Source organism: Entelurus aequoreus, linkage group LG01, assembly GCF_033978785.1.
Source record: "Entelurus aequoreus isolate RoL-2023_Sb linkage group LG01, RoL_Eaeq_v1.1, whole genome shotgun sequence".
Lineage (NCBI taxonomy): Eukaryota > Metazoa > Chordata > Actinopteri > Syngnathiformes > Syngnathidae > Entelurus > Entelurus aequoreus.
Genome location: NC_084731.1, coordinates 69,398,317 through 69,421,138, shown reverse-complemented (window position 1 = coordinate 69,421,138; position 22,822 = coordinate 69,398,317). Strand labels below are relative to the sequence as shown.

The 22,822-nt window shown below is 33.0% G+C and overlaps 1 protein-coding gene across 2 annotated transcripts; it reads right to left on the bottom strand.

Moving 5' to 3' along the window:
- Positions 1-3,130: 3,130 nt before the first annotated feature.
- On the bottom strand, positions 3,131-22,822 carry slc66a1 (solute carrier family 66 member 1). Of its 2 annotated transcripts, none has more exons than XM_062057352.1 (8): positions 22,469-22,822; positions 18,852-19,045; positions 18,649-18,778; positions 13,294-13,381; positions 11,663-11,820; positions 9,074-9,166; positions 7,161-7,346; positions 3,131-3,716 (listed from the first exon to the last, which is right to left on the bottom strand). In XM_062057352.1, exons 2-8 carry the CDS (start codon positions 19,040-19,042, stop codon positions 3,618-3,620), a joined length of 945 nt encoding a protein of 314 aa, XP_061913336.1. In that variant the 5' UTR covers positions 19,043-19,045; positions 22,469-22,822; the 3' UTR covers positions 3,131-3,617. The 2 variants fall into 2 exon arrangements, with proteins under 2 accessions (XP_061913336.1, XP_061913328.1); XM_062057344.1 differs by lacking the exon at positions 22,469-22,822 and adding an exon at positions 20,968-21,097.

Here is a 22,822-nt window from a genome sequence, read left to right as displayed (position 1 = left end):
AAATAACTTCCAGTTAAAATTAGGTAAAATATGCCATAAATAACAACTTTCAGTAAATAATGAGTTGAAATAATCCAGAAATAACAACTTTCAGTTAAAATGAGGTAAAAAAAACCCCATAAATGACAACTTCAGTTAAAAATGAGGTCAAATAATCCATAAATAACAATTTCCAGTTAAAAATAAGAAATTAATCCGTAACGTTCAGTAAAAAATGAGTTTAAATCATCTATAAATAATAACAGATAAAAATGAGGTAAAAATTATTCATAAATAACTCTGTAAAAAAAATGAGGTGAAGTAATCCATAAATAATCATTTTCAGTTAAAATGAGGTAAAATAATCCATAAATAACAATTTCCAGTTAAAATGAGGTAAAACAATCAATAAATAATAGCAGTTTAAAATGATGTAAAAATAATCCATAAATAATACCAGTTAAAATTAGGTAAAATAATCCATAAATAATAACTCTGTAAAAATGAGGTGAAATAATCCATAATTAACTTTCAATAAATAATGAGGTAAAATAATCCAAAATAATACCAGTAAAAATTAGGTAAAATAAACCATAAATAATAACTCTGTAAAAATGAGGTGAAATAATCCATAATTAACTTTCAATAAATAATGAGGTAAAATAATCCATAAATAAAAATTTCCAGTTAAAAATGAGGTGAAATAATCCATAAAAAAATATATTTCAGTAAATGAGTTTAAATAATCCATCAATAAAAATATATTTCAGTAAATGAGTTTAAATAATCATCGATAAAAATATACTTCAGTAAATGAGTTGAAATAATCCATCAATAAATATATTTCGGTAAAAAAAAAAAAAAATCCACAAATTAAAAATATCTTTCATTACATGAGTTTAAATAATCCATAAATAAAAATATATTTCAGTGAATGAGTTGAAATTATCCATAAATAAAAATATATTTCAGTAAATCATTCGAAGTAATCGATAAATAAAAATATTTTAGTAAATAACTTAAAATAATCCATCAATAAAAATATATTTCAGTATGAGTTGAAATAATCCATAAAAAAATATAGTTTTTAGTAAATGAGTTGAAATAATCCAATAAAAATATATTTCGGTAAATGAGTTGAATTAGACCATAAATAAAAAAATATTTCAGTAACTGAGTTTAAATCCATAAATAAAAATTGATTTCAGTAAATTAGTTAATATAATCCATCAGTAAAAATATATTTCAAGAGTTTAAATAATCCATCAATTAAAAATATAGTTCAGTAAATTAGTTAATCTATAAATTAAATTATATTTAAGTAAATGAGTTGAAATAATACATAAATTAAAATATTTTTCACTAAATGAGTTGAAATAATCAATCAATAAAAATGTATTTCAGTAAATGAGTTGAAATAATCCATAAAAAAATATATTTCACTAAATGAGTTGAAATAATCCATCAATAAAAATATAGTTCGGTATACAAATTTTTAAAAATCCACAAATAAAAAATATATTTCATTAAATGAGTTGAAATAATCATCAATAAAAATATATTTCTGTAAATGAGTTGAAATAATCCATCAATAAAAAAACATTTCAGTAAATGAGTTGAAATAATCCATTAAAAATATGTTTTAGTAAATAAATTGAAATAATCCATCAATAAATATATATTTCAGTAAATGAGTTAAAATAATCCATCAGTAACAATATATTTCAGTAAATGAGTTAAAATAATCCATCAGTAACAATATTTTTCAGTAAATGAGTTAAAATAATCCATCAGTAACAATATATTTTAGTAAATTAGTTGAAATAATGAAAATATATTTCAGTAAATGAGTTTAAATAATCCATTTTTTAATGGACACGTTTACTAAATTTTGTATTTATTGATTATTTCAACTCATTTACGGAATTTTTTATTTTTTTAAATAAAAAATTCCGTAAATGAGTTGAAATAATCAATAAATACAAAATTTAGTAAACGTGTTGAAATAATCCATCAATAAAAATATATTTCAGTAAATCAGTTGAAATAATCCATAAATTAAAATATATTTCAGTAAATCAGTTGAAATAATCCAAATTTAAATAGAATTCAGTAAATTAGTTAAAATAATCTTATCAATAAAAATATATTTCAGTAAGAGTTGAAATAATTCATCAAAAGAAATAAATTCCAGTAAATGAGTTGAAATAATCAATAAGTACAAATATATTTCAGTAAATGAATTGAGGCGTTGAGGGGATCCGGTTTGGTGGCTGCAGGATTAGGTCTCTGCTTTTTGCAGATGATGTGGTCCTGATGGCTTCATCTGGCCAGGATCTTCAGCTCTCGCTGGATCGGTTCGCAGCTGAGTGTGAAGCGACTGGGATGAGAATCAGCACCTCCAAGTCTGAGTCCATGGTTCTCGCCCGGAAAAGGTTGGAGTGCCATCTCCGGGTTGGGGAGGAGACCCTGCCCCAAGTGGAGGAGTTTAAGTACCTCGGAGTCTTGTTCACGAGTGAGGGAAAAGTGGATCATGAGATCGACAGGCGGATCGGTGCGGCGTCTTCAGTAATGCGGACGCTGTATCAATCCGTTGTGGTGAAGAAGGAGCTGAGCCGGAAGGCAAAGCTCTCAATTTACCGGTCGATCTACGTTCCCATCCTCACCTATGGTCATGATGTTTGGGTTATGACCGAAAGGACAAGATCACGGGTACAAGCGGCTGAAATGAGTTTCCTCCGCCGGGTGGCGGGGCTCTCCCTTAGAGATAGGGTGAGAAGCTCTGCCATCCGGGGGGAGCTCAAAGTAAAGCCGCTGCTCCTCCACATCGAGAGGAGCCAAATGAGGTGGTTTGGGCATCTGGTCAGGATGCCACCCGAACGCCTCCCTAGGGAGGTGTTTAGGGCATGTCCAACCGGTAAGAGGCCACGGGGAAGACTATGTCTCCCGGCTGGCCTGGGAACGCCTCGCGATCCCCCGGGAAGAGCTGGACGAAGTGGCTGGGGAGAGGGAAGTCTGGGCTTCCCTGCTTAGGCTGCTACCCCGGCGACCCGATCTCGGATAAGCGGAAGAAGATGGATGGATGGATAAATGAAGTAAAATAATCCATAAATATATTTCAAACAATACAATTGAGTTAAAATTGAAAGTGAAACCAAGAGCAAGCAGAATTCAATGGTTTATTTAGAACACTGACCAATAAAAGTGTGCAAAAAGAGTGAGATGAGGAGTGAAACTGTAAATAGTGTGTAATTACCATGGTTACCATCTATCACCTGTGCAAATATGTGTCTAAAAGCATCTTAAAACAAAACTTGAAATGCATCTAAAAATAACAAATTAAAAGCACCATTGAGTGATGATCACTTATCAATAAAAATAGGTTACATTCACATCATAAAAATAAAGTTACAATATCATCCATGCAGCAGCAACTTTTGGTTTTGCAACCTAAAAATGTTTTTTTTTTTTCCTTATAAGAGATTTAACACCTTTTTTCCCCCCGACTCCCTTTTAAAAGTCATCTTGGAATGCCAACAATGTCGTCTGCACCTTTCAAGATAAAAGCACAAGTCAATAAATACAAGTAGAACATTAAAAGTCAATTTGCTGTCATTTGATCTGAAGGTGGGAGGGGCTTAGCTCCCTATTAGAGGCGTGGTCTCAGGCTCCCCATCAGAGTGGTCAGCATGCAGCCTCACTGCAGCTTTACGGTAGAGGAAGAACTGGAAGGAGATCTGAGGGGCGGAGTTTAGGATGTCGTACGACAACAGAAGAAAAAGAGCAGGTGTCGCACCAGGCCTGCTAGGGATGGAGAAATGCTACATTGCCCTTCTGTTTAGACTGAGCTTTCAACCGGAAGTACAAGTGCCGTTCCATAGCGTTTCTACTCGTATGAATTCCTCATTTGTCGCTACAAACAACGTTTGTAAGTTTTACAATATAACTACAACAAGTCTTACTTACTAAAGCGTCCCATGTGTGATGTCTGTGTCGTGTTTTCATGCATATTTGTACGTGCTATCGTAATGCAATCAAGCTAGCGTTGTTAGCATTAGCTAATATGCTAACACATTTACGAGTGTCTTTAGTATTCTTTTTGTTTTGTTTCAGTTTCACAAACTCTTCAGTAAATTCACCAAAACGTCACCGTGGAGTTATTGAGTCTGTTTAGTTAGTCCATGACTTCTATTTTGTTTGATCAGCTGTTTTACTGCCAATTTACAGACACCGTTGGGAAACAATTAAGGTATGTAAATAAACATTTCTGTGTAAATAACTCATTTCACAACCTGCAGTATATATCTGCGGCTTATAGTCCAGTGCTAATAATATATGGGAATGTTTTTCTTCAAAAATATGTAGTGGGTGTGGCTTATATACTGGTGTGCTTTATAGTCCGTAAAATACGGTATGTCATTTGTTAATGTGGAAAGACGTTAATGACAGAGTTGATCAAAGTGCATTTTGCAATCGCAGCTTTTAGCCCGTGTGAATTCAAAAGATAAATTTTACAGAGATGATCATGAATATAGTGTTCATGGCTACATGTCTCGTTAGAGGAGTTTACAACAGGACGTGACGTCACTGCAACCAAACTACCCAAACATGGCACCACTAAATTTTGTCTGAATCATGCCTGGTTCAAACAGTAACAAAAAAAGTACCAGGTTCGATGCCCATCTGTACAAACAGGAAGACAGGATTTATTTAAAAAAAAATTTAAAATACTTTTTGGTAATGTCTTAAATTATAATATATATATATATATATATATATATATATATATATATATATATATATATATATATATATATATATATATATATATATATATATATATATATATATATATATATATATATATTAGAGATGCGCGGATAGGCAATTATTTAATCCGCATCATAAAAGTCGTCATCCACCCGCCATCCAACCGAAATAACATTTTATCAAAGCCACAACCGCCCGCCGCCCGCTCGTTGTTATATATAATATAGACCAGGGGTCGCAACCTAATAGCCATAATTAGGGCGTGCTGTGATGGTACTGCCTTTATTACCCTCTACAACATGTACAGACAGCGTGTCAGCCCAGTCACATGTTGTGTGCGGTTTCTGCTTGCACACGTAAGTGACAGCAAGACATACTTGTTCCACAGCCATACAGGTTACACTGACGGTGGCCGTATAAAACAACTTTAACACTCTTAATATGTGCCACACTGTGAACCCACACCAAACAAGAATGACAAACACATTTCGGGAGAACATCCGCACCGTGAGACAACATAAACACAACAGAACAAATACCCAGAACACCTTGCAGTCCTAACTCTTCCTGGCTGAAATATACACCCCCGCTACCACCAAACCCCGCCCCCCCTACACTGCGCCCCCACACATCATCACCCCCCCCCCCCCCTCCGTGCATCGGTTGAGGTGGGCGGGGTTTGGTGGTAGCAGGGGGTGTATATTTCAGCCAGGAAGAGTTAGGACTGCAAGGTGTTCTGGGTATTTGTTCTGTTGTGTTTATGTTGTCTCACGGTGCGGATGTTCTCCCGAAATGTGTTTGTCATTCTTGTTTGATGTGGGTTCACAGTGTGGCACATATTAAGAGAGTTAAAGTTGTTTTATACGCTCACCGTCAGTGTAACCTGTATGGCTGTGGACCAAGTATGCCTTGCTGTCACTTACGTGTTCAAGCAGATGCTGCGTACAACATGTGGCTGGGCTAGCACGCTGGCTGTACATGTTGTAGAGGGTGATAGAGGCAGTACCAACACGGCACGCCCTTATTATTGTTGATTGGGTGAAAATCAGCAGACATTCGAGAGAATTGGTTCAACTGCCACCCGCCCGAATCTAATTAAAATCTATTTTTTTCGTCATGCATCCGCCCGACCCGCGGACTATCCGCGGACTCCGCGGTTGTGTCCGCAAACCGCGCATCTCTAATATATATATATAGTTTTAAATTAGGCTGTTTTATTTATTTTAGTTGTTTTTATCAGCCTATTTTATTTTTGTCGTTTTTAATCAGCCTATTTTATTTGTCGTTTTTAATCAGGCCGTTTTATTTTTGTCGTTTTTATTAAGCTGTTGTTTTTATTAAGCTATTTTATTTTATTTTTTAGTTTTAATCAGGCTTTTATGTTTTGGTGGTTTTTATCAGCCTATTTTATTCTAATCATTTTTATTAGGCCATTTTATTTTAGTTGTGTATCAGCCTATTTTATTTTAGTTTTTTTGTTTTTATCAGGCTATTTTATTGTAGTTGTTTTTATCAGGCTATTTTATTTTAGTTGTTTTTATCATATTTCATTTTAGTTGTTTTTAACACCTTATTTCATTTTATTGTAGTTGGTTTTTATCAGCCTATTGTATTGTAATTGTGTTTATCAGCCTGTTTTATTATATTTTGGTTGTTTTTATCAGGCTATTTAAAAAAAAATGTATCAGGCTATTTTTTTTTTTTAAATGTATCAGGCTATTAGTTTTAATCAGGCTTTATATTTGTTTATCAGCCTGTTTTATTATATTTTGGTTGTTTTTATCAGGCTTTCATTTTTAGTAGGCTATTTTATTTTAATTGTTTATCAGTCCATTTTATTTCATTTAATCAGCTTATTTTGTTTTCATTAGGCTATATTTATTTTAATTGTTTTTGTCAGGCTATTATTTCAGTTGTTTTTATCAGGCTATTTTATTACAATTTTTTATCAGGCTATTTTTTTGTATTGTAGTTTTAATCAGGCGTTTATATTTTAGTTGTTTTTATCAGCCTGTTTTATATTTTGGTTGTTTTTATAGGCTTTTTTTCTTTTCTTTGTATCAGCCCATTTTATTGTAATTGTTTTCATCAGCCTATTTTATTTTAATTATCAGTCTGATTTATTTTTAATTTGTTTTATTAGGCTATTTTATTTTGTTTGTTTTTATCCGCCCATTTTATTTATTTTATTAGCCTATTTTATTTAGTTTTTATCAGCCTCTTTTATTTTAGTTGTTTTTCTCAACCTTTTTTATTTTATTTTAGTTATTTGTAGCCTATTTACTATATTTTTAAGCGGTCAGATGTTTTTATTCCCTTCATTAAGCACGTGTTGGTGGATCTTTTGTCACGTTATTGAAGTAAACATTTGTTTAGTGTCACCTTTACTTGACCTTGTAGAAGAAGGATACACACAAGTCCAAAGACAAAGTCCCCAGGCTGCCAACCAGCCAAGGCAGGTGATGGATGACGTAACTGTTCTCTCCTTGGCCCTGGTCTGGGTTCTTCAGCAGCACACTCAGACCGTAGGTGGTGTTCCCCAGGATGACCAGAGCAAACAGGAAGTAGGACACGCCCTCCGTGGACTTTCTCTGAAACTGGGAGGACGACAACATATTTTATAAGAATAACACTTAAGTGTGTTTACACCAACAATACACTGCAGTAATAAAGTTGACTTATTTTTACACTTGTATTAATAATAATACGACTCAAATGTGTTTACACCACCAATACACTGCATTAAAAATAATGTTTGAGTTATTTTTACACTTGTATTTATAAGAATAACACTTAAGTGTGTTTACACCAACAATACACTGCAGTAATAAAGTTGACTTATTTTTACACTTGTATTTATAATAACACTTAAGTGTGTTTACACCAACAATACATTGCATTACAATGTTTGACTTATTTTTATATTTGTAATAATAAGAATAACACAAGTGTGTTTACACTACAATACACTGCATTAAAAACAATGTTTGACTTATTTTTACACTTGTATTAATAAGAATAACACAAGTGTGTTTACACCACAATACACTGCATTAAAAACAATGTTTGACTTATTCTTATTAATACAAGGGTAATAATAACACTTAAGTGTGTTTACACCAACAATACACTGCAGTAATAACAAAGTTGACCCTTTTTTACACTTGTATAATAAGAATAACACTTAAGTGTGTTTACACCAACAATACACTGCTTTAAATGTTTGACTTATTTTTACACTTGTATTAATAAGAACAACACAAAAGTGTGTTTACAAAAACAATACACTGCATTAAAAACAATGTTTAACTTATTCTTATTAATACAAGGGTAATAATAACACTTAAGTGTGTTTACACCAACAATACACTGCAGTAATAACAAAGTTTACCCTTTTTTACACTTGTATAATAAGAATAACACTTAAGTGTGTTTACACCAACAATACACTGCTTTAAAAACAATGTTTGACTTATTTTTACACTTGTATTTATAAAAACACTTAAGTGTGTTTACACCAACAATAAGCTGCATTAAAAACAATGTTTGACTTGTTTTTACACTTGTATTTATTATAACACTTAAGTGTGTTTACAAAAACAATACACTGCATTAAAAACAATGTTTAACTTATTCTTATTAATACAAGTGTAATAATAACACTTAAGTGTGTTTACACCAACAATATACTGCATAAAAAACAACGTTTGACTTATTTGTACACTTGTATTAATAAAGAATAACACTTAAGTGTGTTTACACCAACAATACACTGCATTACAAACACTTGTATTAATGAGAATAATACCAACAATACACTGCAGTAATAACAAAGTTGACTTATTTTTACCCTTGTATTAATACGAATAACACTTAAGTGTGTTTACACCAACAATACACTGCATTAAAAACAATGTTTAACTTATTCTTATTAATACAAGTGTAATAATAACACTTAAGTGTGTTTACACCAACAATATACTGCATTAAAAACAATCTTTAACATTCTTATAAATACAAGTGTAATAATAACACTTAAGTGTGTTTACACCATGTTTGACTTATTTTTACACTTGTATTAATGAGAATAATACCAACAATACACTGCAGTAATAACAAAGTTGACTTATTTTTACACTTGTATTAATACGAATAACACTTAAGTGTGTTTACACCAACAATACACTGCCTTACAAACAATGTTTGACTTATTTTTACACTTGTATTAATAATAAGTGAATAATGTTCAGTTGTTTGTCATGGCCACAGCTTGACCCTGGAACAGACTAGTGCTAGCAGAGCTAATGCTAATGATAATGCTTACATTGGTGTACATCTGAGGGAGTCTGGAGAACAAGTAGAGCACGGACGACACGGAGCCAATAGAGAAACCGACGATCTCTTTGGGCGTGAAGGACTGAAAGAAAAAGAAGACAATAGAATTTGAACAATAAACAACTCCATTTATTAGCTTTTTAAATCATAATTTAAAAAATGTATTTAAAAAGTGTATAAAACTAGAGGTGGGAATCTTTGAGCAAAATCACGATTCAATTTGAGTCTTAGAATGACGATTCATTTCATCCATTCATATCGATTCCATAGTGTATTATTTTGTATAATAATTTCAACACAACCTTTTAATAAAAAGGTTACTAAACCTCCTTTTGGTTGCTAAAGGAAGACATATACCCGCATGGAGGAAAAATTATTAATAAAATATATATATACACACACTTTCACCCGATTCAAACTATTCCGACTTCAAATTGTTCAGCCTATTTGGGAATCGTGGGCTTTCCCTTGAGAAATTCCCAGATTTCCCAGAATTCCAGGTTTTCCAGGACATTTTCCCCCATTCAAAATGAATTGGCCATTTTTCAAACTTCCACCATTTCCACATTTTTCAACCAATCAAACCATTCCACCTTCAACACATTACACCATTCTGGAAATTCAAACTATCATTTTTTCAAGTTCAAAAAATTTCAGGAATTCCCGTTTATTCAAACCCTTTTTTCTGTCGACTACTCCTTCCACATTTTTCAACCCACTTCAACCGTTCCCACCGTCAAAATATTCCTAAGGACAAAACACTAATTTTTTTTTAACTGGAATTTTTTTTCCGGTTTTCCCGAAATTACATAATACCATTTTTCAATTCAAAATGTTACTACTTCAACATCCATCCAAATTCTTTTTTTTCTTTTTTTCCATCCATCCATATTCTACCGCTTGTCCCTTTCGGGGACGCGGGGGGGGTGCTAGAGCCTATCTCAGCTGCATTCGGGCTCGAGCGATTTGAAAAATTCCAACACCAACCATTTCAACTCATTTACAACATACACATTTTTTTTGCATTTTCATAAAAATTCCCTCTTTCCCGAAATTCCATGAAATTCCCACTGAAATGAATGGGACATTTTTCAAAGTTCCACAACTCCTATATTTTTCATCCAATTTAAAACTATTCAGCCTGTTCAGGAATTGCGTGCTCTCTTTCAACAATTATTTAAAAAATTCCCGGATTTCCTAGATTTTCCTATAATTTGCAGAGGCTTTTGAAAAAAAAATGCCATATTTTAAGGCTTTTTTCATCAAAAAACATTGAATTGTTGTGATTTTTTGACCGTTTTAAAAATGTCTTGGAAAACTACGTATTGATGTTTTACTTGTTTTATATAATCCAGACTTTGAAGGCAAAACTGGATGGCAGTAAAAGCACATTTTGGCCAAAATGTGCGGAGAACTTGGAGAAATAAGTAAATATTAGCTAAATATGTGCATGCATTGTCAAACTATTGGGATGGTTGTGCTGATCATTTTTATTGTACTGTAATTTAAATAAATGTAATTAAAAACTAAATTAAACTTTTTTTTAAATGTCAAACAATGACAAAATTTGATCAAAATAAATCATTACTTTTTAATTAAAAAAAAATTTTTACATTTCAATTAATGATACATAAAGTATTTTCCTACATTTAATTTTTTTTTAATTAAAAAAATGTTTTATTTAAATTATATTAAAAATATATTATAAAATTAATAAAAAACATTTTATAAAAACATTTAATTACAAGCAATGATACAATTCGATCAAATATTTTATTACATTTTTATATATTTAATTAAAATGTTTAAAATTTCAAAATGACAAAATGTGATACAAATAAATTACATTTTAATTAAAAAAAAATCATTAAAAACATTTTTAATTTCAAACGATGATACAATTTGATCAACATAAATATGTTTATACATTTGAATATATATTTTTAATTAAAGACATTTTTTAATTTCAAACAATGATACAGTTAGATCAAAATAAATGACATTTTATTTTTTTTAAATAAATAAAACATTTTCATTTTAAACAATTATACTATTTGATCAACATAAATATCTTATTACATTTGAATATATATATTTTTAATTAAAAACATTTTTTCATTTCAAACAATGATACAAATTGATCAACATATTTTATTACATTTTATTTATTTTTTAAATTAAAAACATTTTCTATTTCAAACAATGACAAAATTTTATAAAAATAAATAATTACACTTTAATAAAAAATATTTTAAAAACGTTTCTTAAATTTCAAACTGATACAATTTGTTAAAAATAAATATTTGTTTTTACATTTTAATATATATATATATTTTTTTTTAATAAAAACATTTTACATTTTAAACAATGATACAATTAGATGAAAATAAATCCCTTTTTTTGCCCATAATAAACTTGTGGAGTTTTTAAAGTGGATCAAAGTGTAAGATAATCAAAGTGTAAGATAATTCTATTAAATTTAGCAACATGTGACGTTGAAAAGTATTTCATTTCTGGTTGAAACTTAAGAGTTGTTTTTAAAGATAAAAAAGTTTAAAAAAAAAAAGGGGGGTCTGACCCTGACAGCAGCAAGATTAGTGTTGGACAGCAACGTGCGCCCTGTGTACTGGGAGGACATCACTTCCTGTCGGGCGGCGCCCCACCCTGGGAGGTCGGTGAAGCCTGTCGTGAAGCCCAGGACGCAGGCCACGCCCACCAGGTGGAACACTCTCCTGCCTGGAGACAATGTTCAGCGTCAGAAAATAACACACCCAAAGGTCAGCCGTGAAGCGTGACATGTGATGATGTCATGACATCCACTTCCTGTGTCTGGAGTACACAGACAACGACCACAGCAGAACGATTACTTCCCCTAAAGTTATGCTGACTCTTTCATCCTACACAGCATCAAAATAATATATACATAATCATATAACTCAGTGAAATTATCCATAAATAATAACTTTCTGAGCTATATAATCATATAACTCAGTGGAATTACCCATAAATAAATAATAACTTTCACTCCTCTCTGAGCTGCCACCTTATCGTGGTAGAGGAGTTTGCGTGTCCCAATGATCCTAGGAGCTATGTTGTCCGGGGGTTTTATGCCCCCTAGTAGGGTCTCCCAAGACAAACTGGTCCTAGGTGAGGGATCAGACAAAGAGCAGCTCGAAGATCTCTATGAAAAATACAATCGAAAGACCCAGATTTCCCTCGCCCGGACCCGGGTCACCGGGGCCCCCCTCTAGAGCCAGGCCCGGAGGTGGGGCACGATGGCGAGCGCCTGGCAACGTGGGTCCCCCCTCCAACGCCTCGGGATCCCCCGGGAGGAGATGGACGAAGTGGCTGGGGAGAGGGAAGTCTGGGCTTCCCTGCTTAGGCTGCTACCCCCCGCGACCCGACCAAAACAAATAATAATATAATTCCATTAAATGAAGTTAAAATAATCCATAAATAACACACAGAAAAAAATGTGGTAATATAATCTATAAATAATAAAATAATTCAGCAAAAAATGAGGTGCAATAATCTATAAATATTATTCAGATTAAAATTGGGTAAAATAATCCACAAATAATACAATGCAGAATAAAATGAGTTAAAATAATCCATAAATAACAACATTCAGTTAAAAAAGAGGTGAAGTAATCCATAAACAACAACATTCAGAATAAAATTAGGTTAAATAATCTATAAATAATAACAACATTCAGTGAAAAAAAGGGGAAATAATCCACAAGTAACTCATTGAAAAATAAGGTAAAATAATCTATAAATAACATTCAGAATAAAATGAGGTAAAATAATCCATAAATAACAACATTCAGAATAAAATGAGGTAAAATAATCTATAAATAACATTCAGAATAAAATGAGGTAAAATAATCCATTAATAACAACAGTCAGAATAAAATGAGGTAAAATAATCTATAAATAACATTCAGAATAAAATGAGGTAAAATAATCCATAAATAACAACAGTCAGAATAAAATGAGGTAAAATAATCCACAAGTAACATTCAGGTAAAACTAAGGTGAAATAGTCCATAAATGTAGACAAAAAAGAACAAGATAAAGCAAAACAACTATGGTAAGGTGTGAAAGTGGGACTTCAAAAGAGTCATGTGATTGATGAGTCAACCATCGTCACTCTTACACACTTGAAAGGAACTCGGTGTTAGCGTTAAATAGTAGGAGAAAACTCACTTTCCTCCATTTTGTTCCTGGTCTTGTAGTACAAGTACATGGCCAGCATCATCAGGTCTGCCAGCACGTAGTAGACCGCAGTGTAGGTCTGATTGGAACACAAAGTCATTACTTTCACACACTCATCAACATCATCCATTACTTTCATATATTCATCATCACTCATTACAACATCATCCATTACTTTCACACATTCATCATCACTCATCAACGACAACAATACAAGGTGTGGCCCCTGCTGATGTGTAAATACTAGTACACAATAAAACATACAAAGTGGAACAAGAGAGCAAGGAGGTGAAATGTAACAAGAAAAATGTGTAATGTTGACTAACAACACAAAAGTTTTTTTTAAATGTCATTGTTCAAAAAATAATAATGACTCAAAATCAATCTTGTTATGAATTATTGACATATTTAAAGTTCTTCACACTATGGAAAACATTTTGAAGAAAAAAAAGCATATTTTGTCTGTTTGACATGAAAAAAAATTCCTAAATAAAATTTACAAAAAACTAAAGAAAAACCTAAAAATAAAAAAATGCATAAAACAATTTAAAGCATTGTTTGTTTTTTATACAAATTTAAAATTGACGGATCTGAAGTTGAACTGGAGACTTCAATGTTGACAGTAATAAATATTTTTTGGTGGGATTTTATTTTTTTAAATGATTGCTCAAAAATAATAAAGAATCAAAATCAATGTTATGCATTATTGATGTATTAAAGGCTTTAAATAACATCAAATATTCCACTTTTTAAATTTTTTTTGAGAAAATATTTCATATTTTGCAATAAAATAGGGTTTTGACAAAAAGGGCCTAAAATATAAAAACAAAAAACTTTATATGGACAGATGGACCTGAAATTGAATGAAATAATAATAATCTGGAGTTTTTTCATAAACGTTTGGGAAAGTACTAACTCATGCTCACCTAATCATATTTTTGCGTTGCTCGATTCACCACTGCACTATTATTTATTAGCCTTGCACATATTAGTTATTAGCCTTGCACATATTAGTAATTTTAGCACTTGATTGTAATTTCAGTTAACTGTCAATATTTATTTTTCACATTGAACACGTGAGCACAGTCTACCAAGTCAAATTCTTTGTGTGTTAAAAATACTTGGCCAAATACAACATTTATGATAGCTAAAAAGCTTGTGTAAAATGCTAGCATGCTAATATAAACAATATTAGCATAAAACGTTAGTATGTTAACCTTGGCATACATTTAAGATGGCGCCGAGCATCAAAATCTATTATTTTTATGTTTAAACAAACAACAATAGCTAAAAAGCTTGCATAAAACATTAGCATACCAATGTTAACATGCTACCATGTGACCAGATAAGAGGGAATACCAAAATGTACTATTTGTAGGTGTAAATATACAAAATTAGCTAACATAAAACACTGACAGGCTAATATAAGAGACTTTAACCTACTTCCAAGCTGGCGCCAAGTATCTAAATTCATGATTTTTAGTTTCAAACATACAACAATAACTAAAAAGCTTGCATAATACATTAGCATGATAATATAAAAAAAATAATAGCATACTTTCATGAGGGCGCCAAGCATCAAAATCCACGATTTTTAGGTTTAAACATACAAATTTTGCCAAAAAGCTAGAATAAAATGTTAGCGTGCTAATGTGTACATACTAAAACAGGGGTGGGCAATTAATTTTCACCGGGGGCCGCATAAGCAACCCGAGCACTGCTGGAGGGCCACACGACAATATTTCAATTAAATTTTGCTCAATATTATTTTTGATATACCATAAGATAAATAATAATGATGATAATAATTAATAATAATAATAATAATAATAATAATAATTTCATTTAACCTAACTTAACTTTATACAAAAGCAGATTGCTTTTTAAGGTCACTTTATCCTGCATTATCCAACATTTTTCCCCATCAGATTTGGACAACCATCTGTTGTTAAAAATAGTTTTTAATCATATCTATTCTATATTGTTTTTTATATTGGTTTTATATGTAATTGTTTTTTTCTTTTTATTCAGTCATTGGTGGAGCTAAGGATAATATTTGAATATTGTTTGTAATATTGTTGTGCAGCACTTTGGAAACATTTTGTTGTTTAAATGTGCTATATAAATAAAGTGGATTGGATTGTCACACCTGCCAGCTTGTCCCAACACGCATTTACCTCTGTGAACAAGTCATTACCTGTGGTTGTCTCTTTAATTGACTGCATCAGAGCTCTCATCCAAAGTTAGCGAAAAACAGTCCTGTCTCCGGGCATTATCAGCGCAACAAAGTCCAATAAGCACTCCTTAATAAACTCTCCGTCAGAAAACGCCTTACTTTTTCTGGCGCTTTTGTGAGAAATGACGAAACTTGTCCTGACGGCTGCATCTCTGGGGGTGTGAAATATGGCACAAAGTCCTTGTTGGCTTTGCAGTTTTACCATCAACGCATCAGCCTCCCTTGCGCGCGCTTCATCAGACACATTCCGGTATTTTCCCTCGTGTTTCTTCGTGTAGTGGCGATTAAAATGATATTTAAACACAGCAACCTGTGTACCACACATTAAGCACACGGCTTTACCATTAATTTATGTAAAGAAATACTTGCCAGTCCATCTCTTGTTGGAAACACGCCATTCCTCATCAACTTTTCTTTTTTTAGCGTCTCATCACTTGTCTCTATGCACCTTCACTCACAGGTTCCCTCCGGACATACGGCATAAATAACACATTTCAAAATAAAAGCAGCACAGTTGTATTGCGCGCACGACATAGGTGTTTTTTAAACTTTATTTTGTAATTTGTAATTGCGCCGTTCAATTCACTCACAATCGCACACGCGCATACGTCCACACGGAAGTAATACAAATAACGCTTTTCAAAACAAAAGCAGCACTGTTGTATTGCACACTCGACATAGATAATTTTTTAAAATTTATTTTGTAATTTATGATTGGCCTCACGCGGGCCGGACAGGGATGCGCAAAGGGCCGGATGCGGCCCGCGGGCCGTACAATGCCCAGGTCTGTACTAAAATGTGAACGGAGAAATACCAAAATGAACTATTTGTAGGTGTAAACATCCAAAATTAGCAGAAAAGCTAACATAAAACAGTAACATGCTAATATAAGAGACTTTAACGTACTTCCAAGTATCAAAATTCATTAAATTTAGGTTGAAACATACAAAACTTAGCTAAAAAGCTAACATAAAACAGTAACATGCTAATATAAGAGACTTTAACGTACTTCCAAGTATCAAAATTCATTAAATTTAGGTTGAAACATACAAAACTTAGCTAAAAAGCTTGCATAAAAACATTAACATGCTAATACAGGCATGTGATTTGACCACAATGAAAAAGACTGAAAAAATTTCCGGGGGTCTGGGGGACGAAGGCCCCCAGCCAGGTCCAGGGCGGGTGGAGGGACAAGGGGGGCAACGCCCCCCGAAGCTCCTGGTTTTTCACCAATTTAACATGCTAAAATTAACAAAGACAGCACCATTTGAAGAAAATATTTTAGTGTTTAAAGACATGAAAACATAATTAATATAACATACATAACCCAATTATAATAATGAATCACTGTATATGGTTCAGTCCCAACAGTATTTAGTCGCTAATATTTACATCTTGTGTTCATTTCACATCCACAGGTGTCACATTGATCAGTGATATTATCTACAGTTTATTTACAGTATTACCACATTACTTCAGTTCACTTCACACATTAGCTTTCTCGGAGAGCCCTAACATGAGCCTTCCTTGCAAATTTCTGAGCAGCCTGCATTTTCCTTTTGGTCTCTGCTGTTGTAGCTTCTTTTTTGGATTTTTGGATAAATATAACAAAATACCAAATGTAAACATTTCATTCTTTTCGCCAAAATAGGATATAAATTTATGAAAATAATTAAACATGTTTAGTATTGTTTACTCATATTTGAAAATAGGAAATAATAATGTGAGGACACAGACATATTGCATGAAACAAGTGTGAAAATATTTACCTTCAAGATTGTTACACCACTGACAATAGTTTCAAGAGACTACATAAGAACTTAATATTACAAAATAGTATTGTATGCAAATTTATTTCAAATAAATTGTTAACTGGATTCAATAATGCGACTCTTTGAATTTCTGTAATTCCATAATATATTTTCACGTGGCTTTTTATTTTTACAAAAACCCATTTATATTTCGCAAAGCAATAATTGGTTAATACTTAAAACAAACATGCGTATTTCGCAAGCAAATATTTTTTAGCTTACCTCATTATTAACAACCCTGTCTGCAACTGAAGTGGGTTGTGGGTGGATCTTTCCTCTCCATGTCACTTTCGGTTGACATCCAAAAGTACCAGCTAGTGAAAAGTTTGTTTTCCTTGCTTCAAGTTGTTTCATATGTTTTTGGCGTTTCGCATGTACTTCCAAAGCCTTGAAACCTCGTGATCCATAGTCAATATTAACATGACACCACGTGCACAAAACCTTTCCGGGACGATCGATTTTCCGAATAAAATCACAGAACAAAGTCGTAACTTCCTTCTTCCCAACAGTATCAGTGATTTCCCTTTCCATCCAGTCCCATCGAAACTTATTTTTGACATGTTTATCAATTTCTTTTACTCGTAAAGCGTCCTTTCTCTCGAGAACCGACATCGTTTACATATGGAAAATGGCGGTAAGATGACGTTGTTAACGTCATCATTCATAACAGATGTCCTGATTGGTCACAAGGAACATATCGACCAATCAACTACGGCGTAATATAAACTACGTCTCGAATCTTGATTTAGGGTCGGAAAAAAAAACGGAAAAAGGGAAGATTTTTTTTTTTTCTTCCCGAGATTAAAAAAGACGGAATTCCGACTTTAGACGGAAAAATCACATGCCTGTAATATAACAGATATTAGCATAGAGCCTTAGCATGCTAACATAAAAGATGGCACCAAGCATCAAAATCCACGATTTTTAGGTTTAAACATACAACATTTTGCTTAAAAGCTAGCATACAAACATAGAAAATACAAGTTAGCGTACTTATAAGATAACGGCTCTATTTTAGGTTGTAAGCATACAAAGTAAGCTGTATTTCTGTACTTAGGTCCTGGTCATCAAAACATTAGCATGAACAGCTGTGTCTGTAGGCAACCTGATCCTGATGTTTTTCTAATAACTCCACAAGATAATGTACAGCATCATATCTACCTTAGTATGCGCTTTAAAGCTGACTCGGCAGTTTGCTCCTTCATGATTGCTAAGGCCTTTCGAAGAGAACTACGTTTTGCTGCGCACTTTCTCATGCACTCCAAATCATGAATCAAAATTTTAAAAATAAATAATCACCTGAAGCGGGAGCTGGTCGGCCAAAAAGGAGCCCACCAAGTTGCAAGTGTCACCCCCCAGCCACAGCAGCAGGAACCAGATAGAGAGGGCGCTGTCCATGTTGCCCGTTTTGCAGGAGCTGTAATACTGCCTGCGGATGACGTCACACACGCGGCATGACGCAACGTACATTGTGTGGCGTTCAGGGGGAGTAGGACACTTACGGTAGCGAGGACATCATGAAGCAGAGGATGGACAGCAGGCCCAGGTAGATGCTGGCCATGTCTCTGCCGTCCTGAGCGCACTCGCCGAGACCTTCCCACACCCACGCGGAGCCATTGGGGCACAACGTGGTGAAGTTGCCACCTGCGGCCAACACAGAAGGTCCGCGTGTGAAAGCTCTGTGCGCCAACATGGTCTGCGAAACCAAAACAAATCAGTTGTAATGATTGAACACCGAGTAGAGAAGGTTGAGGGTTTTTTAACACATCCAATAAATAAATCAAACATTTTAACATCTAAATGACGTCATCAATATATATATATATATATATATATATATATATATATATATATATATATATATATATATATATATATACTGTACAATGAATCTCCACTCATGATGACGTAATCATCTTTTCGCTGTGCTCTATTCCAGGGGTGCCCATTACGTCGATCGCGAGCTACCGGTCGATCACGGAGGGTGTGTCAGTCGATCGCCAGCCAGGCATCAAAAAAATAGTCCTAAAAATGAGCGATCATAAATCTTCACTATGACGTCACTTGATTGACATTCACGGCACCCGAAGGTCTTCTGAGATGACGCTGGCTGCTGCCAGCTCATTATTAAGAAAAAATTACCGACAGGAAGGCGAGAAACACTTTTTATTTCAACAGACTCTGGCGCCGTACCTGTCGTCAAAACTCCAAAGACAGACTGCACAGTTGCACAATAAAAGCGCTGCTTCATCCTGCCTGCGCTAACAAAATTAGAGTCTCAGAAAGCTGGCGTGCACAAGCTAGCAAGCTACAGAGTTGGACGCCAATGTATTTCTTGTAAAGTTTATACAAAAGAGTACGGAAGCGGGACAAATAAGATGCTAAAAACCAACCACTTTCATGTGGTATTGGACAGAAAGGAGGACTTTTTTTCTCCTCCATTTGAAAATGCGGACGTTATCAGCACCATTGTCTGATTCCTATCAATGCAAGTCATTAGAATCAGGTAATACACCAACTTATATTCTTGTCTTCATGAAAGAAAGGAATCTATATGTGTTAAACATGCGTGTATTATCTTTAAACACCTTTAACTTGTAAACAATATTAACTATATGTGTTAAACATAATTGTATTATCTTTAAACACCTTTAACTTGTTAACAATATTAACTATGTGTTAAACATGCTTGTATAATCTTTAAACACCTTTAACTTGTTAACAATATTAACTATATGTGTTAAACATGCTTGTATAATCTTTAAACATCTTTAACTTGTAAACAATATTAACTATATGTGTTAAACATAATTGTATTATCTTTAAACACCTTTAACTTGTTAACAATATTAACTATGTGTTAAACATGCTTGTATAATCTTTAAACACCTTTAACTTGTTAACAATATTAACTATATGTGTTAAACATGCTTGTATTATCTTTAAACACCTTTAACTTGTTAACAATATTAACTATGTATTAAACATGCTTGTATTATTATTAAACACCTTAAACTTGTTAACATTAACTATATGTGTTAAACATGCTTGTATTATCTTTAAACACCTTTAACTAGTTAACAATATTAACTATATGTGTTAAACATGCTTGTATAATCTTTAAACATCTTTAACTTGTTAACAATATTAACTATATGTGTTAAACATGCTTGCATTATCATTAAACACCTTTAACTTGTTAACAAAAACATATATTTCATAAATAAGTAAATATAAATTATATATATGAATGAGGTAGATCCCCACGACTTGATCAATTAAAAAGTAGCTCGCCTGCAGAAAAAGTGTGGGCACCCCTGCTCTATTCGACACAAACACCAAAGGAGGGCAAAGAGTAATAAATCAACACGACTTGTTCAGACAAGCCACTGATTAGATAAGGCGTTATGAATAATCTGCTAAAAGAAAAACAAACATGATTTACGTTCATTATCGCGGTTAGCAGGACAACAAATGAAAGAAGCGTTATCGAAGCTAACAAGCTAGCTAGCTCGCTTAGCTTAAGTTAGCACTGACGGCAACAATTGTGGCTTTGTCGAATCTATAAAAACGCGTCATGCAAAAGCAAAACATGAAAAGTATTGAACGTTTCTGAACCTGCGTAGCAGCTCGGACGGCGGACGAACTTCGACGGGACAAAAGCCTCAGTGAGATGGTAAATAAAGCAGATGGTAAATAAACAAGCTAACTGGGATATGATTGGTTGGAGCGCCTATGTCACGTGGCACAGGGCGGGCCAATCGCAAGGGCGCGTCCTTCAAAATAAAAGGTCGGCATATTTCAGTAAATGAGTTGAATTAATCCATCAATAAAAATATATTTCAGTAAATGAGTTGGAAAAATCCATCAATTAAAATATATTTCAGTAAATAAATTAAAATAATACATAAAAAATATTTCAGTAAATAAATTAAATGAATCCATCAATAAAAATATATATTAGTAAATAAATTAAATTAATCCATCAATAAAAAATATATTTCAGTAAATGTGTTGAAATAATACATAAATTAAAATATATTTCAGTAAAACAGTTGAAATAATTCATCAATAAAAATAGATTTCGGTAAATAAATAGTAAAAATCCACAAATAAAAATATATTTTAGTAAATAACTTGAAATAATCCATCAAAAATATATTTCAGTAAATGAGTTAAAACAATCCATAAACAAAAATATGTTTAAGTAAATGAGTTGAAATAATCCATTAATAAAAATATATTTCCGTAAATGAGTTGAAATAATCAATAAATACAAATATATTTCCGTAAATTAGTTGAAATGATGAATGAATAAAAAAATATTTCAGTTAATGAGTTGAAATAATCCATCAATAAAAATATATTTCAGTAAATGAGTTAAAACAATCCATAATAAAAATATATTTCAGTAAATGAGTTGAATCAACCCATCGTTAAAAATGTATTTCAGTAAATGAGTTGAAATAATCCATAAATTAAAATATATTTCAGTAAAAGAGTTGAAATAATTAATCAATACAAATACATCAATAAAAAATAATATGCCAATTGTGTCTGATTTCGAAAATAATTCCTACTGTATGTATATATAAATGATAAACATTTGGGAATACATGTAATTGAAGTCCCTAATCCATCAAAAGAGTTTGGAACATATGTTTATGCACATGTCATATAGCTACCGGGCAAACATTTCACATGCGCTTACCACACATTAATAAACCTCGCCAAAAAAATGTATCGTGTATCTGTGTGCGTGAGTCCAGTCATTAGTTAACGCTGTCGCCAGCTTTACATTTTTCGAAGGCAGTTGCGAAAGAGGCAGCAATAACACAAACAATTAGCGGCTCGTTTGCGTAATCACAGCAACATTCTGCGCTCTTGTTGACTCTCCGAATGTGGCGTTCAGGGACCAGAGTAGATTATGTTTGCGTAATCACAGCAACATTCTGCGCTCTTGTTGACTCTCCGAATGTGGCGTTCAGGGACCAGAAGCGAGCTTGTTGACGACATCAAAGTGCTCCGTTGTACGACTGCATTGTCGCTTTTAAAAAAAACTACATCAAAACAAAATGACAACCAGCAGAAATTCGGGCAAATTATTAGGGAGTCTTACCTTTTGAAAGACGACGTAACACCGCTTAAAAAAGTCAGAAGGAAACGATAATGTCCTACTTTGTCAGCTGACTGCGAACAGACTGCTGACTCAGGATAAGGGCTGGTAAGCGCGTGCCGGGTTTCACGCTCCAAGTCACGAGTTAAAATCAATTCCTGGTTCCATAAATGACTTTAGCACGTTATTAGATGACTATCTAGTTCGTTACATTATAAACTTTTGCCTTTAAGACAGACTTTTAATATGGTCATCTGCTAAAATAACTTCCGGGTTCCATAAAAGACTTTAGCAGGTTATTAGGGGACTATCTTGTTCGTTACGTGATACACGTTTACTATGGTCACGTGTTAAAAT

What these genes read in the sequence shown, in the direction of transcription:
- slc66a1 (XM_062057352.1), bottom strand. Translation starts at nt 19,042, where the DNA reads ATGTTGGCGCACAGAGCTTTCACACGCGGACCTTCTGTGTTGGCCGCA. An exon ending in TTCATGATGTCCTCGCTACC is followed by an intron (nt 18,779 to 18,851) that starts GTAAGTGTCCTA and finishes CGTCATCCGCAG; the next exon opens with GCAGTATTACAGCTCCTGCA. An exon ending in CAGGAACAAAATGGAGGAAA is followed by an intron (nt 11,821 to 13,293) that starts GTGAGTTTTCTC and finishes CATTGTCTCCAG; the next exon opens with GCAGGAGAGTGTTCCACCTG.